Source organism: Bos mutus, chromosome 23 (genome assembly GCF_027580195.1).
Source record: "Bos mutus isolate GX-2022 chromosome 23, NWIPB_WYAK_1.1, whole genome shotgun sequence".
NCBI classification, from domain to species: Eukaryota; Metazoa; Chordata; class Mammalia; order Artiodactyla; family Bovidae; genus Bos; species Bos mutus.
Genome location: NC_091639.1, coordinates 12698023 through 12724870, shown reverse-complemented (window position 1 = coordinate 12724870; position 26848 = coordinate 12698023). Strand labels below are relative to the sequence as shown.

Below are 26848 nucleotides of genomic sequence, written 5' to 3'. Positions count from 1 at the left end.
CGGAAACCATGTGCTCAGCTTGTTGAGGGTAGCCAGAAGTCAGCTCTGCAGCTCTGCTTACCACTACCCAACCTCCAGGATTCCATTTGCTTCCAACGGCAACAGCCATTCGGATTCTAGAGCAGAAATGTGCTCTTAAAACGCCAGTTTCTCATCCAGATTGTGTGCTTCACTCAGTGTGGTTGATTCTCCACCAAAGGACATGTCCTTGAATGTGAGTCCACTTCACACAGAAGGCAGCGAAAATCCTCTCCCGTAAAACAGCTTGGTGTCAGTTTTTGTATGCGCTCAGCCTGCTAATGAAAGCCCACTTTGGATTTCCCTGGTGGTCCAGTGGTTAAGAGTCTGCCTACCAATGCAGGGGATGCCAGTTCAGTCCCTGGCCTGGGAAGATCCCACATACCATGGAGCAGCTAAGCCTGTGCACCACAGCTACTGAGTCTGTGCCCTAAAGCCCAGGAGCTGCAAGGACTGAAACCCGAGCTCCCTAGAGCGCATGCTCCGCACCAAGAGAAGCCACTGCATGAGAAGCCTGCGCACTGCAACTAGAGAAAGCCCGAGCACAGCAATGAAGGCGCATCACAGCCAAATATAGATAAATTAATTTTTTCAAAAAATGATAAAGTGCTGGGAGTTAGAACTTCAACATATCTTTAAAAAACAAACTCACTCCAGAGTTAAATTAGGCTAAGAGGATTGCAAAATAGATCAAATAAAATCCCTTGCATTACAAGTCTGAAGGAGAATAAGTTCATTTTGCAGAGTGCAAGAGACCATGTTTAATCCTCTGTAAAATGATGTGTGGTTTCGTAAAGCAGTGCCCTCTCCATTATTGCACTGGATCCTTCTGACAGGTGCATGATATCTACATGACTTGTAGGATCCCTATTTGACAAAGTAGGAAATGAAGACCCATCTGTGGAATAACTTTCCCAAATGACAGAACTCTTAAAAAAACCCGAGTCTTCTCATTCCTGTTCCACTGCTCTTTCCATTCTTCCTAGCTTAGGCTCTGCTAGTCCGGTGTTCTAGCCCCCATGAGCTGCTCAGGCTTAAACTTCAGAGCCTCAGATCCTTTTTTTTGCGGGGGAGGACATCACGGATGGTTAAGCCACTCCTGGATACCACCCAGTGCAAACCGATTTAAATTTAGAAATCGTCTCTCCTCCCCCTTGGTGCTCATGCCCCTGTTTTGCCCGCAGAGAAGACGGAGGATGACGTGGAGCGGGAAGCCCGGCTGGTGGAGCAGTGGGTGGGGCTGACGGAGGAGAGGAACGCCGTGCTGGTGCCTGCGCCGGGCAGCGGGATCCCCGGGGCGCCTGCCGACTGGTGAGACCCCTCTCCTGTGGTGGCCTGGGGCGGGTCAGGCGAGTGACCTGCTGAGATTGTCACAGAAAATGTTAAGTACTACAAGCTGCCCAGGGAAGGGCCGCCCAGCCCCAGTGCTCCCATCCCTCTTGTCCTTGCCTGCTGCAACCACTGTCCTCTCTCAGGAAGCCAGAGATCAGTTATCACTGGCCAGGAATCAGATACCACGCTCCTCGGTTCCCCGGAATGAGCACCTCGGACACAACTTCCTGATCTCCAGAAATTCTCATTGTTGTTCAGTCGCTCAGTCATGTCCGACTCTTTGTGACCCTATGGACTGCAGCACACCAGGCTTCCCTGTCCTTCACCATCTCCTGGAGCTTGCTCAAACTCATGTCCATTGAGTCGGTGATGCTATCCAATCTCAGCCTCTGTCATCCCCTTCTCCTCCTCCTTCAATCTTTCCCAGCAGCAGGGTCTTTTCCAATGAGTCAGTTCTTCACATTAGGTGGCCAAAGTATTGGAGCTTCAGCTTAAGCATCAGTCCTTCCAATGAATATTCAGGACTGATTTCCTTTAGAATAGACTGGTTGGATCTCCTTGTAGTCCAAGGGACTCTCAAGAGTCTTCTCCAACACCACAGTTCAAAAGCATCAATTCTTCGGCGCTCAGCCTTCTTTATGGTCCAGCTCTCATATCCGTACATGATTACTAGAACAACCATAGCTTTGATTAGATGGCCTTTGTCAACAAAGTAGTGTCTCTGCTTTTTAATACACTGTCTAGGTTTGTCTTAGCTTTTCTTCCAAGGAGCAAGTGCCTTGTAATTTCACGACTGCAGTCAAGAAATTCTCATATCTTGACTTAAAAGAAGGGTGCTTCTTGAGCATATTTGAAAAGGGCAGAAATGTCTTCTTTTTTGTCTTCATGCCTATTTAGTTTGGTCACTAGCATAGAGTCAACACTTAAGCACTGATTTTCTATCAGTCCTGATGCTCAAAAGAAGCTAGGCAAATCAATCCAGCTTTCTGTACCACCTCTAAAATAGTGACTTCTCTTCTTCCCATCACTAGAATTATTCTCAGAAAGACAAAATAATCTTTGTTTCAATTAATTACATGTAATTCATATAACTGGTAGTTCTCTATAGAAATCACACAAATCCCATGATTTGTGTTAAATAAGGATGATAAGAATTGTGAGAAGGTTTCATTTGTAAGAGCTGTATCTGTCTCCACAATGATTCTCTTCTGCTTCCCTGCCTCTGTGATGTTTAGTTATTTAACAAGGGGCAAAACCCATATTTTGTTATGATGAAATATTGTTATTAAATTTAGGATCCCACCACCTGGAATGGAAACCCACATACCGGTTCTCTTCCTTGATTTGAACGGTAAGTAGACACCTGTTGTTCCGAGGCTTGTCACCCTAAATGAGGTTTGCAATCTAGTCAAACCCACAGCACTTTAGCCCTTAAATGACTTGTCTGATCACTCACATGCCTTATCGAGGTAACAACCAAATGTATAAAACCATGACATATAGAATCACTGAAAGACAGATGTAGAAATTTATTCTTCAAAAAAGAACACTCGAGAGATTGAGAGCTGCATACAAAAACTGCAGTTGAGTTATTGCTGGGAAACAGTAACAGACATGGAAATTACATGAGAAAGTCATCACCCTTACAGTTCTGAATCCTTCTATGTTGCCGGTGCTCTGGAATCTGCATTTCTGACTGGTTCCCTTTGCTCCCCACCGCCAATGGTGGTGTTCCTAGACCGTGATGATTTGTAACCCTACATGAAGGGCTGTCCGTTATTATAGCATCTAGATTGAACCTGGGTGAACCTGGGGCAAGTGTTTTCAATGTGTTTTAGCTGCAAAATCTATTTTCAATATGAACTCGTGAATGGAACCCCACGTGTGGAATATGAGAGTGGAGCTGCTGAGTTTAGGGATAGGCAGGCCCTTCTGCAGGGCCCTTGGGATTCTCAAAGCACAGCCTAAGAACCTCTCTTCTGGAGGGAAGACCAGTAACCGATGAAGACGTGGGAGGTTGGCTTTGTCTCTTTTAAAAAAATGCAGGCAATTTTTTTAAAAGCCTAGAAGTAGACTGTTACTTCACGAAGCAGTGAGTTCCCCATTATTGGAGGTTCCCCATTATACAAGGAAAGGCTGAATAACTGTATCCAGAGATCTGTAAAGAGTGAATCCTACACTGGGTAGGGCATTGGAGAGGATGGCCGTCAAAGTTCTCCCAAATGCATAGAACTTTATTGCTAAGTTGGTAATTTAACCAAATAAATCTCTGCTGCTGATGCTGCTAAGTCGCTTCAGTCGTGTCTGACTCTGTGTGACCCCATAGACGGCAGCCCACCAGGCTCCCCCGTCCCTAGGATTCTCCAGGCAAGAACACTGGAGTGGGTTGCCATTTCCCTCTCCAATGCATGAAAGTGAAAAGTCAAAGTGAAGTTGCTCAGTCGTGTCCAACTCTTAGCAACCCCATGGACTGCAGCCTACCAGGCTCCTCCATCCATGGGATTTTCCAGGCAAGAGTACTGGAGTGGGTTGCCATTTCCTTCTCCAACAAATCTCTAATTTAGTGTAAATTACGTAAGTAGGACCATAAACTTAACACTAGGTTATGAGAGGAACTGACATCAGAAAGCAGTACAATTGTAAGGTATGTTTACGTAGTAAAAATGTTTGTTTCCGGGACTACATATGGTATATATTCAGTCCATTTTATAGAAGAGTCTCAAAGACACCCTTTTGGCTCCCACAGTTATTTCTGTAAAAGATAGAAACTGTTGTGGGCACTGGAATCACTGTTTTAACTGCAGAATAAGGGATGAAAAAAATAAATAGCATTACCTATAAACTTCATCAGTAAAAAGCATATTTAAAATTTTGGGGTGCTTGCTTAAAAGAAATCTGATCTTTCCCCCACTTTTGTATCTGTTCCCTGGACTTCGTCAGCGGATGACCTCAGTGCCAATGAGCAGCTCGTGGGCCCCCACGCATCAGGCGTGAACTCCATCCTCCCCAAGGAGCACGGCAGCCAGTTTTTCTACCTGCCCATCATAAAGCACAGTGACGAGGAGGTAATGGGCCTTAAAGAGTCTCTTAAAGGGCTTCAGATTAATGCACATGCCTGTGGGCCTGTCTGCCCATTAAGCTGCTGTGGTCTGGGCTTTTGGAGAAGTGGACTGGGAACTTTAAAAAATAGAATATATGTGTTATCCAAAAGGTGAGGGAAAGCATCTGTGATTCAATAGAGTTGTGTGTGGTTTTCTAGCTCATGATGTAAAACTGCTACAGCTGAGCTGTTTTATTTCCATGTCCCCCTCCTTCCTGGGTCCCTAGGTTTCAGCCACAGCCTCCTGGGACTCCTCGGTGCATGATTCCGTTCACTTGAACAGGGTCACCCCGCAGAATGAGAGGATCTACCTGATAGTGAAGACCACAGTCCAGCTCAGCCACCCGGCGGCTATGGAGCTGGTCTTACGAAAACGGATTGCAGCCAACATTTACAACAAACAGGTAGTGACAGGGCCTGATTCTGCCGTTGCGTGTTGTTGTTGTTTAGTCGCTCAATCGTGTCCAACTCTGCAAGCCCATGGACTGTAGCCCGCCAGGCTCCCCTGCCCATGGGATTCTCCAGGCAAGAACACTGGAGCGGGTTGCCATTTCCTTCTCCAATGCGTGAAAGTGAAGTCGCTCAGTTGTGTCTGACTCTTAGTGACCCTACAGACTGTAGCCTGCCAGGCTCCTCTGCCCATGGGATTTTCCAGGCAAGAATTACTGGAGGGGGTTGCCATTTCCTCTTCCAGGGGATCTTCCTGGCCCAGGGATGGAGCAGCATCTCTTACGTCTCCTGCATTGCAGGCAGATTCTTTACTGACAGCTCCCTGGTAGTTCAGCTGGTAAAGAATCCGCCTGCAGTGCAGGAGGCCCTGGTTCGATTCCTGGGTCGGGAAGATCTGCTGGAGAAGGGAAAGGCTACGCTCCAGTATTCTTGAGATTCCCTGTTGGCTCAGCTGGTAAAGAATCCGCCTGCAGTGCAGGAGGCCCTCGTTCGATTCCTGGGTCGGGAAGATCTGCTGGAGAAGGGAAAGGCTACGCTCCAGTATTCTTGAGATTCCCTGGTGGCTTAGCTGGTAAAGAATCCGCCTGCAATGTGGGAGACCTGGGTTTGATCCCTGGGTTGGGAAGATCCCCTGGAGAAGGGAAAGGCTACCCACTCCAGTATTCTGAGCTGGAGAATTCCATGGACTGTATAGTCCATGGGGTCACAAAGAGTCGGACACGACGGAGCGACTGTCACTTCACTTTACCACTAGCGCCACCTTTGTATGAGCACTAAGTTTCTTGCTCCTTGCTATCACAAAGTGGTGTTTGGGGTGTTAATTCAGTGGCTGTGCAAGTCGCTACCAGGTTATAATCTGATTCTCATTTATCTAAGATGACAGGGTCTGAGGATAGCAGAACTAAATGCCATCCAGCAAAGAACTCTTCCGCCTTGACCAGTTTGAGACCCATAATCCTAGGAGGCAGTGAACTTTTGATATTTCTCTGTTTGAAAAAGGTTAAGTGCCTGGCTTAAGCAGGTTAATGACAAAACCAGGACAAAGGCAGGCTGCATGCAAGTCCGTCTCCTAACGCCTCCCTGGATCTCATCTCAGAGGCACTGTCAGCAGAACAGGTGCTCTGAGCTGACTTCTGATGCTGCCAGGATGGACTGATTAAACCCTGACAGCATCAAGAAGAAAGATAGCAGATGGGATGGGAAAGAGAAGCAGTGAATCCCAGATTTCTCCTAAGAAACTTTTCCAAATGTACTTTTTCCCCTGGACTTTTTCCCCTGGAGTAAAAGCTAGGAATCTCTTTTCTTGAAGAAAATGTACAGCGTAAAAATCACTTTCAGGTTTTTTTTTAAACAGTGGTAAAATTTGTTGATAGGTAATGTTAATTATATATCATGATGATGTATAGTATGTTAATGTATAACCTGGGCTTCCCAGGTGGCTCAGTGGTAAAAAATTGGCCTGCCAGTGTAGGAGACACAAAAGACCTGGGGTCCATCCCTGGGTGGGGAAGATCCCTGGAGTAGGAATTGGTAACCCACTTCAGTATTCTTGCCTAGAGAATCCCATAGACAGAAGAGCCTGGCGGGCTAAAGTCCATGGGGTCGCAAAGAGTCGGACACAACTGAGCGACTAAATACACACACGGTAAAGAGAAGCAACCACAGAAAGCCCTGGCTGGACTGCAGATTCTGTCATCTAATCCCCAGATTTAATAGCTGGATGTTACTGTCCTTCAGGATTGAGGACAAAGATTTTTCCATTCAGTGTTCTGCTGTTTTATTGTGTAGTGTATATGTATCAAAAATATAGTCATTGGTTTTTTTATGTAATTTATATAATACTAAATAGCTTGTATTTTCCACATTGCTTAATTCAACTTTCCTTTTCTACCAGAGTTTCACCCAGAGTTTGAAGAGGAGAATATCACTGAAGAATATATTTTATTCCTGTGGTGTAACCTATGAAATAGTATCCAACATACCAAAGGTAAAAGCACATATTACTTTTTTGAAATGTCAGAATCTGAGTACTGGAAAAGGAGTTAGGTCTCAAAACTTTTAAACCATTTTCTCACCACAGTTTTGAGAGAAATATTGTTCACCTAACAGTAAGTGTCTGCTTGTCTCCTTAGGCAACAGAGGAGATTGAGGACCGGGAGACGCTGGCTCTCATGGCTGCAAGGAGTGAGAATGAAGGCACGTCGGATGGGGAGACGTACATCGAGAAGTACACGCGGGGCGTGCTGCAGGTGGAGAACATTCTGAGCCTGGAACGACTCCGGCAGGCAAGTAACTGCAGGGTCTGGACGGGAGGGTGAGATCACCAGCAAGTGAAAACTGATGGTGCTAGTTGCTCAGTCCTGTCCAACTCTTTGCAACCCCGTGGACTGTAGCCCACCAGGCTCCTCTGTCCGTGGGATTCTCCAGACAAGAATACTGGAGTGGGTTGCCATGCCCTCCTCCAGGGGACCTTCCCAACCCAGGGATCGAACCCTGGTCTCCTGTATTGCAGGCAGATTCTGTACCATCTGACAGATCACCAGCCTTCACCCCAAATGGATAAAGATGAACTTACTTACCAACACACCTTCTCTCTCAACCCATGAGAGAAGGAAGACTTGAGTAGCCATCTCATTAGACAAAATAGTTACTTTGACAAAAGAGTGACACAAATTCAGACGAGTGCATTTTACTGAACCCTCCTAGGGAAGCCCCATTATTTCATCTTCAAGATGGATGATGGGGGGAGTTGCACAGCAATGGGAATGTCCTTTGTGCCACTGAACTGTGCAGTTAAATATGGGTAAGATAGTATGTTGTATATTATGTGACTGTACCATAAAGAAATTCTAAAAATAAATAAGTAACCCTGCAAGGTAAATGCTGTCATCATTTCCATTTGTAAATGAGAAAATTGAGGCTGACAGCTGTGAGCCACCTCGCCCAAGGGCACCCAGCTAAGAATCGGTACAAAGTCAGATATAAACCCAGGAGGCTTGACTCTGAAGTCCACATCCTTAACCACATTCTCTCTCTCCCCCTAGTGTTTGGACCAAGGTTAACCTCTGTGGCAAGATATTGCCAGGTGAAAAGAATCCACTAGGTCATGAAACTCCAGAGGAGGTGTCACCCATAGAGGCAGTAGAAGTCATGAAAAGTGTGCTTTGAGCAAAAAGAGGATCCAGATGGGCATCTCTCAGAAAAATCTTCCTTTAGTGGAAGTCCCACCCAAACTGTGGCGGAGTGAAACACAAGCAGCATGAAAGTTGATTGTAGTTTCACAAGTAGCATATATAGTTAGTGGTATTTCATCCGTGTTTCCTCTACGCACCTATATGTAAAGCTACAACATAAAATACCTTTAGTTCATCAGTCTTCCTGGTTTTATTTATGAAAAATATTTTTCATAAATTAAGCAAAAAAAAAAAAATTAGTGAAAACAATAAGATTCCAGTTTTGTAAATACAGGGTGGGTAGGGCTGGTAATATAGGCTTGAAATGACATTTATTTCTATACTTTTGAAATCTTTCACAATAAACATATATTCCTTTTGTCATGGGAGGAAGAAAAATCAATGTCATTTTCAAATTTGCAGGCGGTGACGGTCAAAGAAGCGCTTTCCACCAAAGCTCGGCACCTACGGCGAAGCCTCAGCACGCCCAACGTTCACAATGTGAGCTCACCCGCGGCGGGGCTGTCGTCCCAGTGACTCATCTCAGGGTTTGGGGTGTGGCGTGTCAGGGGAACCAGGTCAGGGTGTGTCGGCAGGGAGATTTACATTTGGCTCAGGTGTGGGCCTCCCAGGGTGCCAAGCCTGTTCTTCTGTTCTGGAGATGCCCACCAGAGGGCCATTACAAGTAACAGGACTGAGCTTCATATGTGTGTATGTTGCCCACAAGCTATTACAGGTAACAGGACTGAGCTTTTAGAGTGTGGTGTGTATGTGTCTACGTTAGTTGCTCAGTCGTATCCGACTCTTCTGTGACCCCATGGACTGTAGCCCACCAGGCTCCTCTGTCCATGGGAATTCTCTAGGCAAGAATACTGGAGTGGATTGCCATTCCCTCCTGCAGGGGATCTTCCCAAGCCAGGGATCCAACCTGGCTTTTCCACATTTCAGGCAGATTCTTTACCATCTGAACCACCAGGGAAGCCCCAAGCTTTTAGTGGAATCTTGCAAATTTCTCCACATAGAGTGCATGTCCTTGGAAGAAGTTTCTTGGGATGTACACTAAATGTTGGTTTAAAGATGGTGGGGTCAGAGGTCCTGTGCCAGCGCTTCTGAGTACTGCTCTCCACTGTTTCTGTGCCTGCTTCTAGCTGCCCCAGGGATCTCACTGTCGGTGTGATAGGGCGCCAGGCATCTCCATGTAGACCCTCCTGTGGTGCCTGCTGTTCATGTTGATGACCTTCCTCAACAAATCATTTCAGCGAGGAAACCCAGTTGACAGACACTGTGTCTAGTGGAAGGTGGCACCGTCGTAGGAAGAAAGGACAGAGGAGTGCGTGGACCACTTCAAAGTAGCCTCCTTCTTGAAGCAGCAGAGAGTGAAAGACAGATCCTCTCAAGGAAAACTGATTTGCTTTCCCATTCTCAAGAATTGCCAGATAATGGTTACAAACACGATGAACATTTATTTAATATTTTTTGATCCTGCGTGACGTGTAGGATCTTAGTTTCTTGATGAGTGATTGAACCCGTGCCCTTGCATTGGCAGCGTGGAGTCTTAACCACTGGACCTCCAGGGAAGTCCCCTTGGTGAACATTCATGAAACTTGCCTTACAGTAGTCCGAAAAGCAAATCCCTATAGTCACTTTCAAACAGATCACTTTTTCTGACCACATTTCAGTTCTTTTAATGATGAGACTCATAAAGTTACAAATTGCAGGGGTGGGGGGGACACAGTTTCTAATTAATTTAGGCATCAAAGAAGAGATCATAATGGAAATTAGGATGTATTTAGAACTGAATGATAAAAAAAAAAACCAATGATACATATACCAGTACTTGAGGGATGCAGTTAAAGAGGGAGTTCCTTAGCCCTGCTGCTTCTGCTAAGTAGCTTCAGTCATGTCCTCTGTGCGACCCCATAGACAGCAGCCCACCTGACTCCTCTGTTCCTGGGGTTCTCCATGCAAGAATATTAGATTGGGTTGCCATTTCCTTCTCCAATGCATGCATGGATGCTAAGTCACTTCAGTCATGTCCGACTCTGTGCAACCCTATGGACAGCAGCCCACCAGGCTCCTCTGTCCATGGGATTCTCTAGGCAAGAACACTGGAGTGGGTTGCCATTTCCTTCTCCATCTTTAGCCCTAATTTTCCTGTTATTTCATTTGTATTGCAGAATGCTAGATGGTAGAAAAAATGAGAGCACTATAGCTATTATTAGGGGGTAAAAAAGGAAAACTCATAAATTAAAAAAGACTTATGATATATATCATCCAGTTGCAGTGGATGCTGTGCTTTGATCCTGACTCAGAATTAGCTCTGATAGTGTTTATAGACATTTAACCACTACTGGGATATCTGATACTATTTAGGAATTGCTGAGTCTTTTGAGATGCAATAATGGTATTATGGTTTCACAAAGAGAATAGGAATTCCTTATCTTCTAGAGAGTCATAGAGAAATATTTATGGATAAAAAATTTTAAGTTAGAAAAAGAAAATCTGAATACTTTTTAAAAGGTAATGATAAATATTACAGCACAATTATGATAAATTCAAATAAATAAGGAAATAATAAATATTAGGAGAAAGAATGAGGGGAAGGAGAAGGTCATACAACCTTCAACTGTATGTGTGATATTTTATCTAGTTAGTTATGTTAAATGTATAAACCACACTGATGAAACCATTCATCTCTTACAGGTCTCTTCCAGTCGACCAGACCTTTCTGGCTTTGACGATGATGATAAGGTATGTGCCTGTGGGCATGGCCAGGTTATTAATGGGATCTAAGTCTGGAAATTTAGGTTATCTTGGTGTTTTTAAAATCTCTGAACTTCCCACCTTAGCCTGATGCAGATCATTGTCTCCACGTGTCCATTTCCAAGTTCAAGTACTTGATGTGAAATTGCTATGCACTCTGAGGATTACAGTGTTACTTAGCATGATATGTTCCATATCAGGATCATTGCATACATAATCAAATAAATATGTGTTTATGGATCTAACTCTAAATGACTACATCCACCATAGCAAAATCAAAATTATTTCAAATGGGGAAAATTAGGAACTTGAAATTAAGGATATTGTACAGCATTATCTTATTCATATGTAAATTATTATTTTGGGGACTATAGATTCAGAAAATATCAAAACAGATTATGCCTTCAAGCATTTTAAAATCTAGTCCTTAGAGATGACATTTCCTGAGAAGCTGAAGTGAGATTAGCTAAGTGTATATGATAAAAAGGAGGTTTCCCCCTTTAGTATACCAATGTCTTTGCCAGCTTGGAAGTTTTACATATCAAGTATATACAGAGTAACCATACCACCTAATTTGCCTGGGGCAATCCAAGCTTATGCCTGCCACCTAGAAAAATTATCAGTGGAACTGTTTCACTCTCAAGTGTTGTAGGTTGATCTTTAAATTATCTGGTCATCTTGGGTACATAACAGATTTATAAAAGTGGAGCTTTAATGAGCCCTGTAGGGGTCCAAAAGAGGATTTCACTAAATCTGTAATGATTTTATTAAATCCTGAACAAATAGAATAAACTATCAACATTTCTTCACTTGGTTACGATAGCACTTGTCATATCGTTCAGTACTTTTCTACATGTTAGATCTATTTTATAATTTAAAAAAAGAAGAGCACATACTGCCATAAAAAGAAATAGGAAAAAACTCCAATCAGGCTTCTTTTCTCATTTTAGAGGAACGTAATTACAGTTAACCCGTGTTTATACCTTGTAGGGTTGGCCAGAGAACCAGTTAGACATGTCTGACTACAGCCCGAGTTACCAGGATGTATCGTGTTATGGAACTTTGCCTAGGGATTCACCTCGAAGGAGTAAAGAAGGTAGTGGTGAGATTTTTTTCTGTGTTACCTGTTTATAATTTCTTAGGAAAGGCGTGGGGCGGGGGGTAAGGTTCTTTTCTAGATGGCTTTAATAAGACAGAAAGCTGAAATTCTAGTTTGCTAGATGATCCAAAAGTGTCTTCTTGAATAGAACATATCCTGCTCACTTATTTGATTTTCTTTTCTTTGTATCCATTATATCATCCAATTAATAATAGGCTTCTTGTGTAGCACTTATAGTTTTCAAGTCACATTTCATGGATCATTTCCTGATTTTGAAATCAGTTTTGAGACACATACAAATCTTATTATTACATTATGGTTAGATTTCATTCTTTACCAAAAGCATATCCACTTCCATCATGGTTTTGTGCTCAAATCAAAGTACGTTTTTAAGAGAATATGTCTCTGACTCCTAAGGAAATTTAAAAAATGATACCAGAAATGAATTTGGTCAGTGACAACATTATTGCCTAAATATGTAATTTCCTAGTGCCCTGAAAGGAATAGCATTCTTAGAATTTGTCAATCCGCTGTTACCTTACCTACACCTTATATTTTACCTACTATGTTCCTTTGTACCAGTGAATTGAAGAGAAAAATATAGAAGGAGAAGTAGAGGCCCCAAAAAGTAAAAAATGAGTAAAAGCAAGAAACGAGGATTTGTCCTTCCTTAGTCATATGGGGCAAGGTGGCCTGAGGGAACAGTGGCTTGCGAGAGAACTTTAAAGTATTCAGTCACTGAGTTAAGATTGAGCCTCTCCTTGCCTTATGCAGGGACAGAAACCAAAAGATGCCAAGATCTTAAAATCCAGCTGTGAAAATGAGATATGTAGAAAATAAGCCAGTAAATCAGAAAGTGCCAAAATGCATTTACAGATAATACGGGCTCTGAGAATTCAGAGAAATAGAAAATCAGCGTGAGTTGAAATTGGTCTGTGAAGTGATGCTCAAGCTGGATCTTGACAAGAAGGTAGAAAATTTGGTTTCTGATTTTTTTGCTGCTGTCCAGGCCTATGACGATTCTTTTTAACTTTGTAGATACATCTCCATTCTTGCCGACCTGTTTTAATGCTCGACCAAATATAGCCATCACTCGGTATCTGAGGGCCACTGGTTCCCGGAGCCCCTGCATACAAGTCCCATAGTCAGTCCTCCGTAATCCTTGGAGGCAAAACCCTGAGGCTGTTGAGGGCCGACTGTACATTTAATGAAAAAAAATCCATGTGTGAGTGGACCCAAGCAGTTCAGACCCGCGATGTTCAAGGTCAACTGCATTCACACATTAATTCTTTTGTTCTGCCAGATATTCCTTCTGGCTCCATCCCTGCCTCGCTCCCTGTGGGTTGGTTAAAGTGCTCTGTGCCTGTAAACCCGTGCCTTTTGTCTTCCCCAGGTTGTACATCAGAGAATCCTCATGCCTTAACAGTCAGCCCTTTCAAAGCATTCTCTCCTCAGCCACCAAAGTTTTTCAAGCCCCTAATGCCTGTAAAAGAGGAGCATAAGAAAAGGATAGCGCTTGAAGCAAGGCCTCTTCTAAGCCAGGAGGTAAATGCTTGACTTGTCTGTACCGTGTACAATAGAATGGACACGCTGTGCCCTGCAGAAGTAACGCTTTGCATTAACACAGTCAGATGCCACAGGTTGGCATGTATGGGTTATCGCTCCATGGATCCTGTTCAGGAATAAATAACCTCTTTCTCAAGCACACAGGGTCATGGTAGAATTTCTTGTTTGTTGTTATTGCTATTATTTTCCTTGTGCTTATAGCTTTTTTCAGAGTATTTCAAATGAGAAAGAGGTGTTCCCTCGGTGTTTTGCCTATAGAAAAGGCTTTTTTTTTAATGTGATAAATCCAGTTACACTGTTTGCATAGAATCTGTGTAGTCTTGGGAGATTTCATCAGTAGCTGACCTCAAGCCTGCAGAGCTGTTGGCTGCACTACTCACACGTAATACAAGGGTTTGCGTTGCTTTTCTAACATGCACGTACATACTTAAGGTGTATCTCGGCCATCGCCGTCTCCTGTGTGATGCATCTGTGTGTCTTAACCTTTGCAGAGCATGTCTCCATCTCAGGCACATAATCCTGGCTGCATTGTGCCCTCGGGAAGCAATGGCAGCAGCATGCCAGTAGAACTCAATAGCAAACGTGAGAAGAAGATTGTAAGTCCTGGAACCATTTCTGTCCTATTGCCTGGTGGTGGGTTTAAGGCCCTTTCACAGACAATCATCCAAATACTTTAGAAGAAATTAAGAGATGTATTGAGTCTTGGCTTTTTTTTTTTTTCTTCTTCTTACACATGTGACCATCAGTAATGAAATTTTGCATGAATGTGGCCGTGACCTGTGATTTTTCTGTGTTCCATTTACTATTATTATTTTGCTTAGTATAAATTTGCTTAGAAAGAAAAAGGCACCTTTAATGATTCTAGTCTTTCAAATGTGTAACAATAACTTGAACTAATATTGAATCTTTCTAATGAGCCTGTACACGTTGCCCAGATTCTGAAGTTAATCTACCTTGAGGAATTGCACTTACTTGGAGTAAGTAATCGTGCATTTAGGTGTGGGTGTGTGGTAGCTTTTCTTGTGTTGCCTGATGCTGTTGCCAAGATTATCCTGTAGTTTGTAGCTGCTCCGCCATCCATCGCTGGCCATCCCCATCATCTGGACCTCTCAGGTAGCCTCTTTACCTTTGCTGGCAAAATAGATTCCAGCTCTGTTGGTGTCAGTCTTGCTTTCAGGATGGCGTCTCTGTTTTTACCACGGGTAGGTTGAAACTCTACCTGAAAAACCTCATTCCCTAGCGCTCGGTTTTCACATTTCAAATTTGAGAAATGTTTTTTTAAAACACTACATACTAGGCACTGGAGATCATAAATGCTACCTTAATTTAAAAACGGAAGTGTATGTTCTGGGGCCTGGGGAGAATTCTCAGATTCTGTGTCTCAGCTTTCATTCTCCTGTGGTTTCCCAGGCTTTGAAAACGGGAGGCAGCTTGGAGCAGGAGGGGTCTGCTTGCTGCTCTCATCTGCGTGTGATCGGCTCTGCAGGGTGGGCCCTGGCCTTCCCTGGCTATGCCATGTCAGATTCATTCCAGAGTGTCATCAGCGTGGGGTCTTTTGTTTGAACCTCTAGATTCTAGAAAATGCTGCTGATGCACATGGTGTGATGGTAACTAGAACCTCCCCCTGGATGTGCAGCAAGCCAGGCTCCTGCATGCTTGGAGCGCTCGGGGATCATGAGAAATGAGCTGCTCATTCCGCATGTCCATTGAGGAAAGAAGAAAAGGCACCATTGTCCCATTCCATCTCTCTCTCTCTTCCCCTCCCTAATCCCTGCTGGAGAAGAGCATGCACGCTGACAGCTGCTCCTTGTCTCCCCTGATGTTAGTGAGCTCTCCAGTCACGCACTTGACTTCCCCCTGCTTAATTGATAAGTGCTGCAGCATGGGCCAAGGAGAAGGCAATGGCACCCCACTCCAGCACTCTTGCCTGGAAAATCCCATGGGCGGAGGAGCCTGGTAGGCCGTAGTCCATGGGATCGCTAAGAGTCGGACACGACTGAATGACTTCACTTTGACTTTTCACTTTCATGCACTGGAGAAGGAAATGGCAACCCACTCCAGTGTTCTTGCCTGGAGAATCCCAGGGACGGGGGAGCCTGGTGGGCTGCTGTCTATGGGGTTGCACAGAGTCGGACACGACTGAAGCAACTTAGCAGCAGCAGTAGCAGCATGGGCCAAAGAGTGTGTGTGTGTGTGTGTGTGTGTGTGCTTAGTCACTCAGTTGTGTCTGACTCTTTGCAATGCCATAGACTGTAACCCAACAGGTTTCTCTGCCCATGGGATTCTCCAGGCAAGAATACTGGAGCAGGTTGCCATTTCCTTCTCCAGGGGATGTTCCCGACCGAGGGATCAAACCTGCATCTCCTGCATTGGCAGGTGGATTCTTTACCACTGTGCCACCTGGGAGGGCCCAGGTTAAAGGAACCAGGGTCTAATTTTGTTACTCCTTCAGTTCTCTGGCTGGCTGACTATCTGTTTGTTGACATGGCACCCATCTATATGGTGCATGGGTACTATGTTGTAACCTATTTGAACCATACGTTTTGGTAGAACACACCATCAAGAAATTGCTGGATGACCCTTCCGGGCTGCCCTGCAGATAGTCTCACAGTTCACAATTTGCTTCGTAGTTATTTTCTTCACTTTCCTTTTATTATTTTAAAATAAAACCCATCTCAGAACTGTTAGCTAACAGAGAGTAGGATAGAACCAGATTTTCTTGATCCAAGAAGTATCTGATCAGCAGATCAGATACACCATGAAACCCACTAATCAGGGTTCAATGGAGCCATTTTTCTTGCTGGGGTCTTACTTGAGAGACTTGCATGTACTTTCTTAGAAATCTGGCTCACCACACACTTTTCATCTCTGAAACTATTGAACCGTTTAATTTATTTCAGATAGCAGCTCTTCCGGGGTGTTTCAGTAGATTTTAAGGGTACTACTTGCTTTCTCTGGGAAGCTTTCATTTTGTTTCTCCTCTTATCAGTGGATATAAACTGCTTCCTTCCTGAGTTCCTATTTACTTTCTTTCCTTTTCCACTGTTGGAAAAGTAGAGAGCAAATCAGTGGTTCCTTCTGATCAAAGGAGTTTGAAATCGTGTTTGAGAAGCAACGTCAGGACATTGTTCCTTTTATTTTTCAGCCCATCCAATTACCAAAGTAACCTTTCCTTTCACATAAAATACAGTAAATATAGCTGTGCTTGATTCTTCAAGCAATGTTTTGTTGTCTCATCAGCCTGGGAAGATAGACACATGCACTCTGTGTCTTCCATGACTAAGATAAAGTAACAGTGGGCCTTGGCAGTCTCTGTTTTAAAGTCACGAAGCAGACAGAAGAGCACAAAGTCAACTCTCCCTCTCCTGGGTCCTGCACAGACAGTGTATGGCTTTGGTCTCTCCTCTTACAGAGGAAGAAACGCGAGACTTGTTGAGTGATTCGCCCAAGGTCTCACAGGAAACGAGAACATGTGAACAAAAGCCCCATCCATCATTAGAATGGGGCTGACCCCAGTGACTCCCGGGGCTCCCGTCACAGGGCAGTTTCATCGCCCTGCTGCTGCTGTTTCTTCAAAGGGTCCACCCTTCCTTTAGTACCATGGACAGAAGTACTAGGGCCCCTTGGTGGATGGAGTCTTTCTGAAAACAGAGACCATCTCTCTGATGGATATCCGATGAGAATGGGAGTGAAAATGACTTTAATCGGGGAAGGTCCTTACAGAAGGTCCCTGCTTTGATGTGAGTTTTGATCCCTCCTTAAAATCAAGGTGTTTTGTCTAGAGGTAAATATCAGCTGCACAAACTGAATCTCAAAAAATCAAATCACGAACATTGTAGCCATAGAGAAGTGTCCTACTTTTAGGATGAGTTTTCACTCTGTCCTCAGGACATAGTAGGGAGGTGCTTAGTTTAGTCTCCTTTAAGGCAAAATGATAAATAATATATCTGGCATAAAATGTTTCTAATATGTAAAATGGATAAGCAACAAGGTCCTACTATATAGCACAGGGAATATATTCAGTACCTTGTGATAACCTATCATAGAAAAGAATATAAAAAAGAATGTGTGTATATATATATATATATGTATGTATGTATGTATGTATAACCGATTCACTCTGTTGTACAACAGAAACTACAACATTGTAAATCAACTATGAAAGTGAAAGTGAGGTCGCTCAGTCGTGTCCGACTCTTTGCAACCCTGTGGATTGTAGCCTACCAGGCTTCTCTGTCCGTGGGATTCTCCAGGCAAGAATACTGGAGTGGGTTACCATTTTCTTCTCCAGGGGATCTTCCCGACCCAGGGATCGAACCCGGGCCTCCTGCATTGGAGGCAGATGCTTTAACCTCTGAGCCACCAGGGAAGCCCAAAATCAACTATGCTTCCATTTAAAATTTAATAAAATATACAGAGTGAAGAGATACTGCCAAAAAAAAGTCTGTCTAACCCAATTCCTTTAAAATGCAGTTTAAGCCACTTATGTCCTCTTTTCTCCTTGGAAGCCATAACTTCATAAACTTTCCGTCTCCTTTTACATGTTGAAAATTATTAATCTCTACTCACTTGTATTTTTTCTGGAACTAGGTGTTCCTATTCCTTTAGCCTTTCTCTTTAGGTCACTCCCCCACTCCCAACCCCAACCCCAGTGCCTAACTTTGTCCTGATCCCTGTTTGTTTTTGTAGACCCTTCAGTCTTACTAAGGTTGTTCTAAATCGTTTATCTTTCTGATTTTAATATATGTATACCTACTTCCACACATTAAATTTGTGATTGAATATTTCACTCAGCAAAGTTATATTTTAGGTTGACCTTTCCTCAGCGTTCAGAAGAAATAGCTTCAAGCATAAAAAGGGACCCAGATTATTTAATTCTCATCTTCAAATTTGGTTTTCATTGCAACAACTAACTTTTTAGTAATCAATTGCATCATGTACTCTTGGGCTTGGGGATTACACTTCTTTGCCAGCTTCAATTAGAAGGAATTATAAGAGAAACAAACACTTGAAATCCAATTTGGAATCTGAACAAGTTTAGTAGTGTGTGAGCTCAGTTGCTCAGTCATGTCCGACTCTTTGTGGCCCCATGGACTGTAGCCCTCCAGGCTCCTCTGTCCGTGGGATTTTCCAGGCAAGAATACTGGAGTGAGTTGCCATTTCCTACCCCAGAAGATCTTCCCAACACAGCGATAGAACCCTCATCCCTTGTGTCTCCTGCATTGACAGGCAGATTCTTTACCACTGAGCCATCTGGGAATCAAGTCAAGTAGAGAATCTAGAAAATAGAGCGAAAGGTACAGATTCAGACAGTTCTGTCCAATTTGTGCCCTTTTTTACAAACGTTTCCCCCTAGCCCCCGGGGACAGAACGCTCTACCCCACCCCCATTGAAACAGTGCTGTTAATACTCAATTAAAATGTAGTTAAAAATAAGATAGCAAGGTTAGTATTGCCAAAAATTTGGTTTGCTAATTTCTGGAATTTTATCACTGATATGTAATAGTCACCTCTGATTAACAGCCAAGGAATGAAGACTAGTGATACTTTTAAATCATTTATATTCAGGCTGTTTTAAAATCTAAGAAGCATTAAAACACAGTAAGCTATTTTTTAGGTATTTAGCATCTTGTGAGATAGGGAATGTTGCTGTGAAATTCAGTGGATGAAATTTATGTTCATTTGTGAATTCCATCTGCCGTATCTGTGGAGTGTGTTCTTCCTCCCCTCCCCATCCTTCTCTCTCCCCAACCTCTTCGCTCTCTTGAAATGAATAAGGGTAATGTTTTCAGGCCTTTACAGTCACCCTGTTGTTATACTGAGTGGAATGTCATCCACCCAGCAGCGTCCAGGGGCGTCCTAAGAGCAAGGGCCCACTGCTGTAACTCCCCGAGGGCAGGGCCATACCTGTCTTCACTCAGCATTGGTATTCCTGGTTCTTAGGACAACAACTGGCACAGAGAGGATGCTTAATGAATGTTTGTTGAACGAAAGTCACATTTTAGAAGAGAAAAGGAATACTTGCTGTGTCACCAGATGTTTATAAGGTTAGTTAGAAATGACTAAATAGTAATAGACAAAAGGAGAAGATGGCGACAGAGGAGGAGATGGTTAGATGGCATCACTGACTCAATGGATGTGAACTTGAGCAAACTCCGGGAGATAGTAGAGGAGAGGGAAGCCTGACATGCTGCATGCAGTCCATGGGGTCGCAAAGAGTTGGACACGACTTAGCGACTGAACAACAATGAGATAGGAATATTATTTTTTATTTGAAAAGTGTTCTACATTGTTCTCCACCTCATATAAAAGAATCGTTCACTTGGGAAGAGAGACTGGAAGTTGATAATACCTACTCTTGCGTATTTACCAACCTTTATGAACAGAATCCTAAAGCTGTTTGACAAAGGAGATTTTCATATAATTCTTACTGTCTTCCTCATCTTGTAGTCAAAGGCTCTATCCCTGCTTCTCAAAAACCCTGGAAAACAGTCATTGTCAGATTTAGTATTTTATAGACTTACAGTGTTTGGTGGTATACTGAGAATGGCTGTTGAAATTGTGTTCTTTGCCCTTTTGCTATCGTGGGGGTCTTTATTTCCTGCTTTTCCTTCTCATAATATAGCCTAGAAACCGTTTGCAAATCATCTTATTTTTCTGTATTTTGCTCCCCAAGGTGAGGATTGTAAGAATAAAATAGCAGCTCTTCCCTGCCTCTGGCAGTCCCTCTGCTCATTTAATTAGAAAAGGGAAAACCTCCAACTGGAAACTAATCATGAGAAACTAATCAGAAGTCCACTGCACTTCCTTCCATCCTTGCCCTTAAAGCAGGAAAGGTTTCTAATTATCAGCATTGAGTGAGCACCAAAGAAATAAATCTCCTTCATCCTGAATGGTAAGAGTTTCATGCTCATAGATCTCTGAGGATAAGGTACCTGTGTCCACAAATAGGTGATGGGATTTAACCAAACTCAGGAAGGAAAAAGAAAAAAATCCTAAACCTGTGAAGGCAAGTGTCTTTAACACTTAAGTATTTAAAACTTGTCTCAACCATCCAGTCGCTATAAGGAGCTCATGGCTGACTTTTGGTTTGTTTTTATAGGACTCTGAGGAGGAGGAAAATGATCTAGAAGGTCTCAGCCGGAAGCTGATAAGTTCACAGCCTTATGTACCTGTGGAGTTCGCTGACTTCAGCGTTTACAATGCCAGCTTGGAGAACAGAGAGTGGTTTTCGTCTAAAGGCGATCTGACGAACTCAAAGGTCCTAGAGAAGGAGGTGTCCCGCAGCCCCACCACCAGCAGCATCACCAGCGGCTACTTTTCCCACAGTGCCTCCAACGCCACCCTGTCTGACATGGTGGTCCCTTCCAGTGACAGCTCAGATCAGTTGGCCCTTCCAACGAAGGACACAGATTCCAGCGAGCATCCCGGACCGTCCCTTGGGCAGGATTTCAGACCATCTTCAAACAAAGAGTTGACAGAACTAGAAAGAGGCTTGGGAAAGGATAAGATGACCGTGGTGCCACTCAAGGAAAACAGTGCCTTAGCCAAAGGGAGCCCATTGTCCCCCAGTATCCCGGAGAAAAACTCCAGAACCCTCTGTAGGACCAGCTCGTGTTCAGAGCAGGATGCCTGCTCCAGCAAAAACGGCCAGCCGGCCAGGGAATTCTGCCCCAGGGAGGTGACCGTGGAACACACCACAAACATCCTCGAGGATCACTCTTTCACAGAGTTTATGGGTGTGTCAGATGGGAAAGATTTTGATGGTTTGACGGATTCTTCTGCTGGAGAACTTTCGAGTAGGAGGAACCTACCAAATACAGCGGACAGTAGGAGTTTCTCACATGGGCCACAGGACCCTGGCCAGCTGTGTTCCTCGGCAGAGAATGACCAGGTGATAAATTCCAGGGGTGGTCCTTTGGGTTTGGTGGTATCAGTGATGACCGCTAACTATGCCCCAACCCGCAGAGGCCCTTCCTCACAGTGACTTAGTAGGAGAGATTCATCCAGGTGTTTCTGACAGGGTAGATGAGCCCTCTTGGACCATGCTTACATGCTGCCCAGCTAGCTGGCTATGGGGGAACAAGTCTGTAAGTCTACTTTCTTAGTTTCAGAGAAGAACTATGACTTACATAGGACCCATGGCTTTTTTACCTGGCGTATAGGTTCCTGTTGAATTAAGCATTCACATGGATAAGGATTGATCTCATATCCATTCCCTGAGATGTTTAATTCCTGGCTATCTCAAAGGATTCTGATATGAAATATGGTAGATTTCATCAAATCAATGATTTCTTTTATTAGGTACACTTTTTTTTTTTTTGCTAAACCGTGAGACATGTGGTATCTTAGTTTCCCAACCAGGGATCGAACCCACGCCCCCTGCACTGGAAGTACAGAGTCTTAAACCACTGGACTGCCAGGGAAGTCCCAAGATACACCATTATTTTATGTATCATTAAGAAAAAAAATACTTCCAATTAAAATCATATCAGCAATTTCAGAGTTATAAAGCGCAGGCAGGGGGAAGGTATGCCTCACAGATTTGATAGAATATAGACATTTGGTGCCCATTGGATAAGAAATGCGTTGGAAAAACAGAGATGGGTTCCCTGAGAAATTAAAGTTTGGGCTTTGGAAGTTACCCAGGCTGGTTTTAATAGTGGAACAAAAAAAATGGGGTCTTGCTAATATTCCCAAGGAAACCAGTGAATTACGCAAATAAGAGGTGATGTGCTTCTGAGGACTATTGTTTTGGTCCCAGACCCCAGCCGCAGCTATGTAAAGGGTATGGGAGCACCAGGCTTAGCAAAGCAAAGAGCTGACAGAACTACAATGGCGCTGGTGAAGGCAAAGATGATCGGGATGCCCTTCAGTCTCTCTGTTTTGTGGAGGAAGCAAAACAACCCAGTTTGGTGCTATTCCCTGCCCCCCCACCAAGTTTTCCGAATTAGCCCTTAAAATTTCAGTATGTGGTCAAATATATAGCGTATTCATAAATAAACTGCAAATACCCAAGAGTGCTCTCTTTTACAACTCAAAAAAGACTTCTTTGCCCAACATAAGCATAAAGTCACTCATTACTTTTCTAACAAGGTAAACATTCATTTGTTTCAAAGTCTTCAGCTTCCTTTTACACTGAAAGCAGAATCTGCTTTGCTGGTACATCAGCTTTTCAGTCCTTTTTCCAAGAAGTCCAGGAAGAATGTGGTCCGGGGGTTAATTCTTCAGTCTGGAACAGTGCTTCTCAAACCTAAATGCACAATAGACCCACTGGGGGTTGTAGGGAACTTCTTAAAAATACAGATTCCCAGGGTCTTCCCTGGTGGCTCCATTGGTAAAGAATCTGCCTGCAATGCAGGAGACCCAGGTTCAATCCCTGGGTCGGGAAGATCCTCCGGAGAAAAGAATGGCAACCCACTCTAGTATCCTTGCCTGGAGAGTTCCATGGACAGAGGAGCCAGGCAGGCTACCGTCCACGGGATTACAGAGAGTTGGACATGACTGTGCGACTAAGTATTCCCTGGTGACTTAGTGGTAGAGAGTCCACCTGCCAGTGCAGGGGTCACGGGTTTGATTCCTGGCCCTGAAAGACGCCACATGCCGCGGGGCAGCTAAGCTCATGTGTCGCAACTATTGAGCCTGTGCTCTAGAGCCCAGGAGCCAAGAGCGCTGCAGCCCGAGTGTGCTAGAGCCTGTTCTCTGCAAGGAGAGAAGCCACCACCACGGGAAGCCCAGACACCACGACTGGAGAGTGACTCTCACCTGCGGCAACTCGGGAAAAGCCCACACAGCAACGGAGACCCAGCACAGCCAAAAATAAACGCGTGAATAAAATTATAACAGCAGCAAAAAAAACAAATACAGATTCCCATTTGTGGCTGCCCCGCACACCTCAGATTGTGCTTCAGTACCAGGTTGGGGGAGGGATAAGCTTTTCACAAACCCTCTGCTGGAGGAAAATGGGGTAGGCTGTCTGAGGGCCGCACTGTTTGAGGCATGGCCCAGAGAAGACGGAAGGGGACTGCACCCCTCTCACCCCCCATTTCTTGTTTTGTTGCCTCGATTATTTAGAAGCCAGTAATGGGAGCAGTGCCTGAATTCTGCTCCAGAATAGCATGTCCCTGTCAAAGGTCCCCTGTCAAAGGTCTTGGTTTAAAAGTGAAATTTACAAAAATAGTTATTGCATCAGGGTACTGTTGGAACTATGGTGAGTTTTATCTTTTTTTTTTAATTGCTTTAGTATTTTCATTATTTTGGTTTTAATCAGTTGTTTCTCATTAAAACACAGTTTTAACTGTGTTAAAACCTGAGGACTGTTGAAGTCCTCAGGTTGACTTTTGTGCTCACCCTGGTCTGACTTCAAGTGTGGACCCAGGAGTGACGTGTTTTTCACTCTCACTTTGGGTCTTCCGGTCATTACTTTTCCTAGAAGTTTCACCTTGGAGCTTGAGTCTTCCGGTACAGTGTAAGCTCCAGAACTGGATTCCACAGTAAACTGGATCCTGTGGTTTCCTCTAGGAAGAGCCCCTCATGGGGGGTGGTCCCCGTGGGTGGGGAGGGCAGGTGGGGACGGGAGCTTGCACTCACCCGCCTTTGCGTTCCAGGGGAGCGGCACTGCTCGGTGAGAGGCAGTGAGCACTTCCTCCGAAGGCCACAGCATCTCTGCTCCGGTCGCCTCCCAGAGCACCAGCCCATCTATCAAACACGCTGCAGCTCAGCCGGACCTCACACCAGCACAGAGAAGCCGCGGCTTCCGGGGCCACCTCCACCCCTCTCCCCTCCCGAGCCCGGAGAAGCGGCACGTTGTCACTCGGGCGACTCGGCAGCCTCTGCTTCCTTCCAGAGAACCGAAAATCCTGGCTTCACAAAGTGACAGTATTTTTGTTTGCACTCACTACACACCCCCACGGTGTAGAAACCTCCACAGAGTCAACCAGACTTTATTCTTGTACAATTTTAATCAGTTCTTACTATAGAATCTGGAGTCAATGCTCTAATTTTTTTTTAAATAATATATATTATGTATATGAAATGTATATCTATAGTATGTCTGGAGAGACAGGACTACACACTGAAATGGATAAAAGTAGTTTGTAGAAAATCGTAAGGTACTGGACTTTCTTACAAAGCAGCTCGGGCGATCTCTCAGAACACAAGCAGATGAAAGAGATGGTCTTGCCTGAGAATGAGGTTGCAAATCCCTCTCTGCAGCAGGGGTTACAGAATGCCGTTCTTTATAACCAAAGAACTTAGCTAAGACTGAATGTTTTTGCTGTCCACTCTTGTTTTATGTGTACATACGTGTTTGACTGCAAGTTCGGTGCCATATGCCCTGTGGCTCCCAGGCCACGTGCTGCCGTTCTCTGTCGTGTTTCCTAAGCACACTGAAAAATCTCACGGCTCCGTTCTTTGGTCTTCCACCTGGTCCGCCGCCTGCTGACTTGATGTGGTCCGGGAACCGTTGACAGTGACTGGGGCTCTGATCCCAGTCTTCCCTGTCCCTCAGCCCAGCCAGGCAGGTGGGATGCAGACAGCAGTATTACAGAAAACACAGGGACAAACCAAGAGTGGGGTTGGGGGGATTTTCGTCTCTGTGGTTTTGTTTGGGGTTGGTAGGTTTTTGTTGTGGTGTGGTTCTGCCGTACTTTTATTTCATTTCTGGAAGACGCTAAAGGGATGACAGGAGCTGTGAAGTCCACATGTGCCCGCTTCACAGTGTTCGCAGGAGATGGTTGAAGACAGATGGCCCTGCTGCGTGTCTTCATCGGTAAAATTCTTTTACCGGTGGAGACTCTGAAGAATTATGTGTGTGGAAGTTTTTACAAAAGTACTCTCTGTACCTATTGTGTAGATGCTTGTACAGTTGGTCCAGATGTACAGCAATAAATGTGTCGTGGGAGCGAGCGAGGGCGTACAGCCTGCTGTACCTTTTCCCTTGAAGTTCGTAGCATCCGTGAATGAGTAAGATATTGGAGATTTTAATGCGAAGCTGCTGTTCATGATTTTTGTGTATAGTGAGCTGACTGTAGTATTTTCCTATTGACTGTTTAAAAAGAGAAAGACTGTAATTTATATCCCCTTTCAACTTTATTGTATTTAATTGGTACAGATTGTGTGTGCGTGTGTGTGTTTTAGAATACAGACTGTCTAATTCTGATTTTAAAACATCCATTGTTTGTCTTTAATAACATTGCCACTAGCTTCAGATCAATTTTCCAAATTTGTTTGTATGCAAGTCCCTGTGGCTTAAATAATAGTAACAGCAAACATTCATTGAGGGTTTACTATGTACTAGGCACTATTCCCACCTTTTGATGTTTATCTTGCTTAATCCTCACAGCAGCGGATGCCATGGGTTCTGCTGTTATTAAGTGTTGGACGAAAGGAAAACAGAAGTACAACGATTGGTGACAGGGGCAAGTGGCAAAGCCAGGAATCAACCCACGCTTCCAGCAGCATCTCCTGGTGCTCTGTCTGATGATGTGGCGTTGAGGGACAAGCCTCCGAAGGGAGGAGAGAGCAGGAGGGCTGTGGCGAGAGTCCCAGGTTGGAACTGACCAACATTAGTAAGGAGCCACTGCGGCAGACAGGCCGAGGTGGGTTACACAAGGTCCCGACACTCCAGCACTTCTTTAGAGAAAGGAGCAGGGCCTGCCACCCTGGAAAGCAGTTATCTAAAAATGGTTTTCCAGAATCCTTTCAGAAAAACTTCCATTCACAAGAGCCTTTCTGATGTGATCAGGAACTAGTTCTAGCCTGTTCTGGACAGAGCATGACTTTTGTAGATTTCCAGAAGAAAGTAGATGGGGAAGAAAATTCAAATTATTTTCATTTTATAGAATGGGAGTTGGGGGAGGGAAGCAGCTGTTTAATGTTTAAATCATGACAACCACAAATACAGTTTAAGACAAAATAAGCAAATTGTCACAACTGCCTTTACTAGTATGAGATAAGTGGTATTTGGTCATGGGCATTGTCATTTCTCATTGGCTATGGGATGGCACACTGGTTTTAAGATGTACTGGATAGTTAAATGTAGGCCTGTGTTTACCAGTTCATTTCCAAAGTACACTGCTGTCATTGCATATGTTTATCATTGTTTGGACACACATATCATAGCAAAAATTTAGCTTTGTGTTTCTAAGGCACCAACTTGTGGGAAGAAAACCTGTTCATAAAGAAAAAAGTACCTTTAGGGTAGCTAAGGGCTAGATACGGTCTTCTAAAAATTACCTTTTCTAGCCAATACTTATTTTGAAAATTATAATATTCAGCTTTAGAACTGTGTGTGGCGGAGGGGGAAGGCGACTAATTACATGGTTACTCTTTATTTTTTAAAAGTAAA

At 44.1% G+C, this 26848-nt stretch overlaps 1 protein-coding gene and 1 non-coding gene across 2 annotated transcripts in view; one reads left to right on the top strand and one right to left on the bottom strand.

Annotated features, from left to right (window-relative positions):
- KIF13A (kinesin family member 13A) overlaps positions 1–26309 on the top strand; it is a 203751-nt gene extending 177442 nt beyond the window's left edge. The window contains 13 exon segments of the mRNA XM_070361021.1: positions 1203–1329; positions 2646–2701; positions 4291–4415; positions 4678–4854; positions 6795–6887; positions 7033–7185; positions 8497–8574; positions 10777–10824; positions 11827–11932; positions 13329–13480; positions 13993–14097; positions 20603–21394; positions 24108–26309. Of these exon segments, the coding sequence (XP_070217122.1) occupies positions 1203–1329; positions 2646–2701; positions 4291–4415; positions 4678–4854; positions 6795–6887; positions 7033–7185; positions 8497–8574; positions 10777–10824; positions 11827–11932; positions 13329–13480; positions 13993–14097; positions 20603–21394; positions 24108–24128 (2033 nt within the window). The 3' untranslated portion in view covers positions 24129–26309.
- Positions 17799–17870, bottom strand: TRNAW-CCA (transfer RNA tryptophan (anticodon CCA)). Its single transcript has one exon. It is a non-coding gene; the product is annotated as a tRNA-Trp (tRNA).
- Positions 26310–26848: the final 539 nt, after the last annotated feature.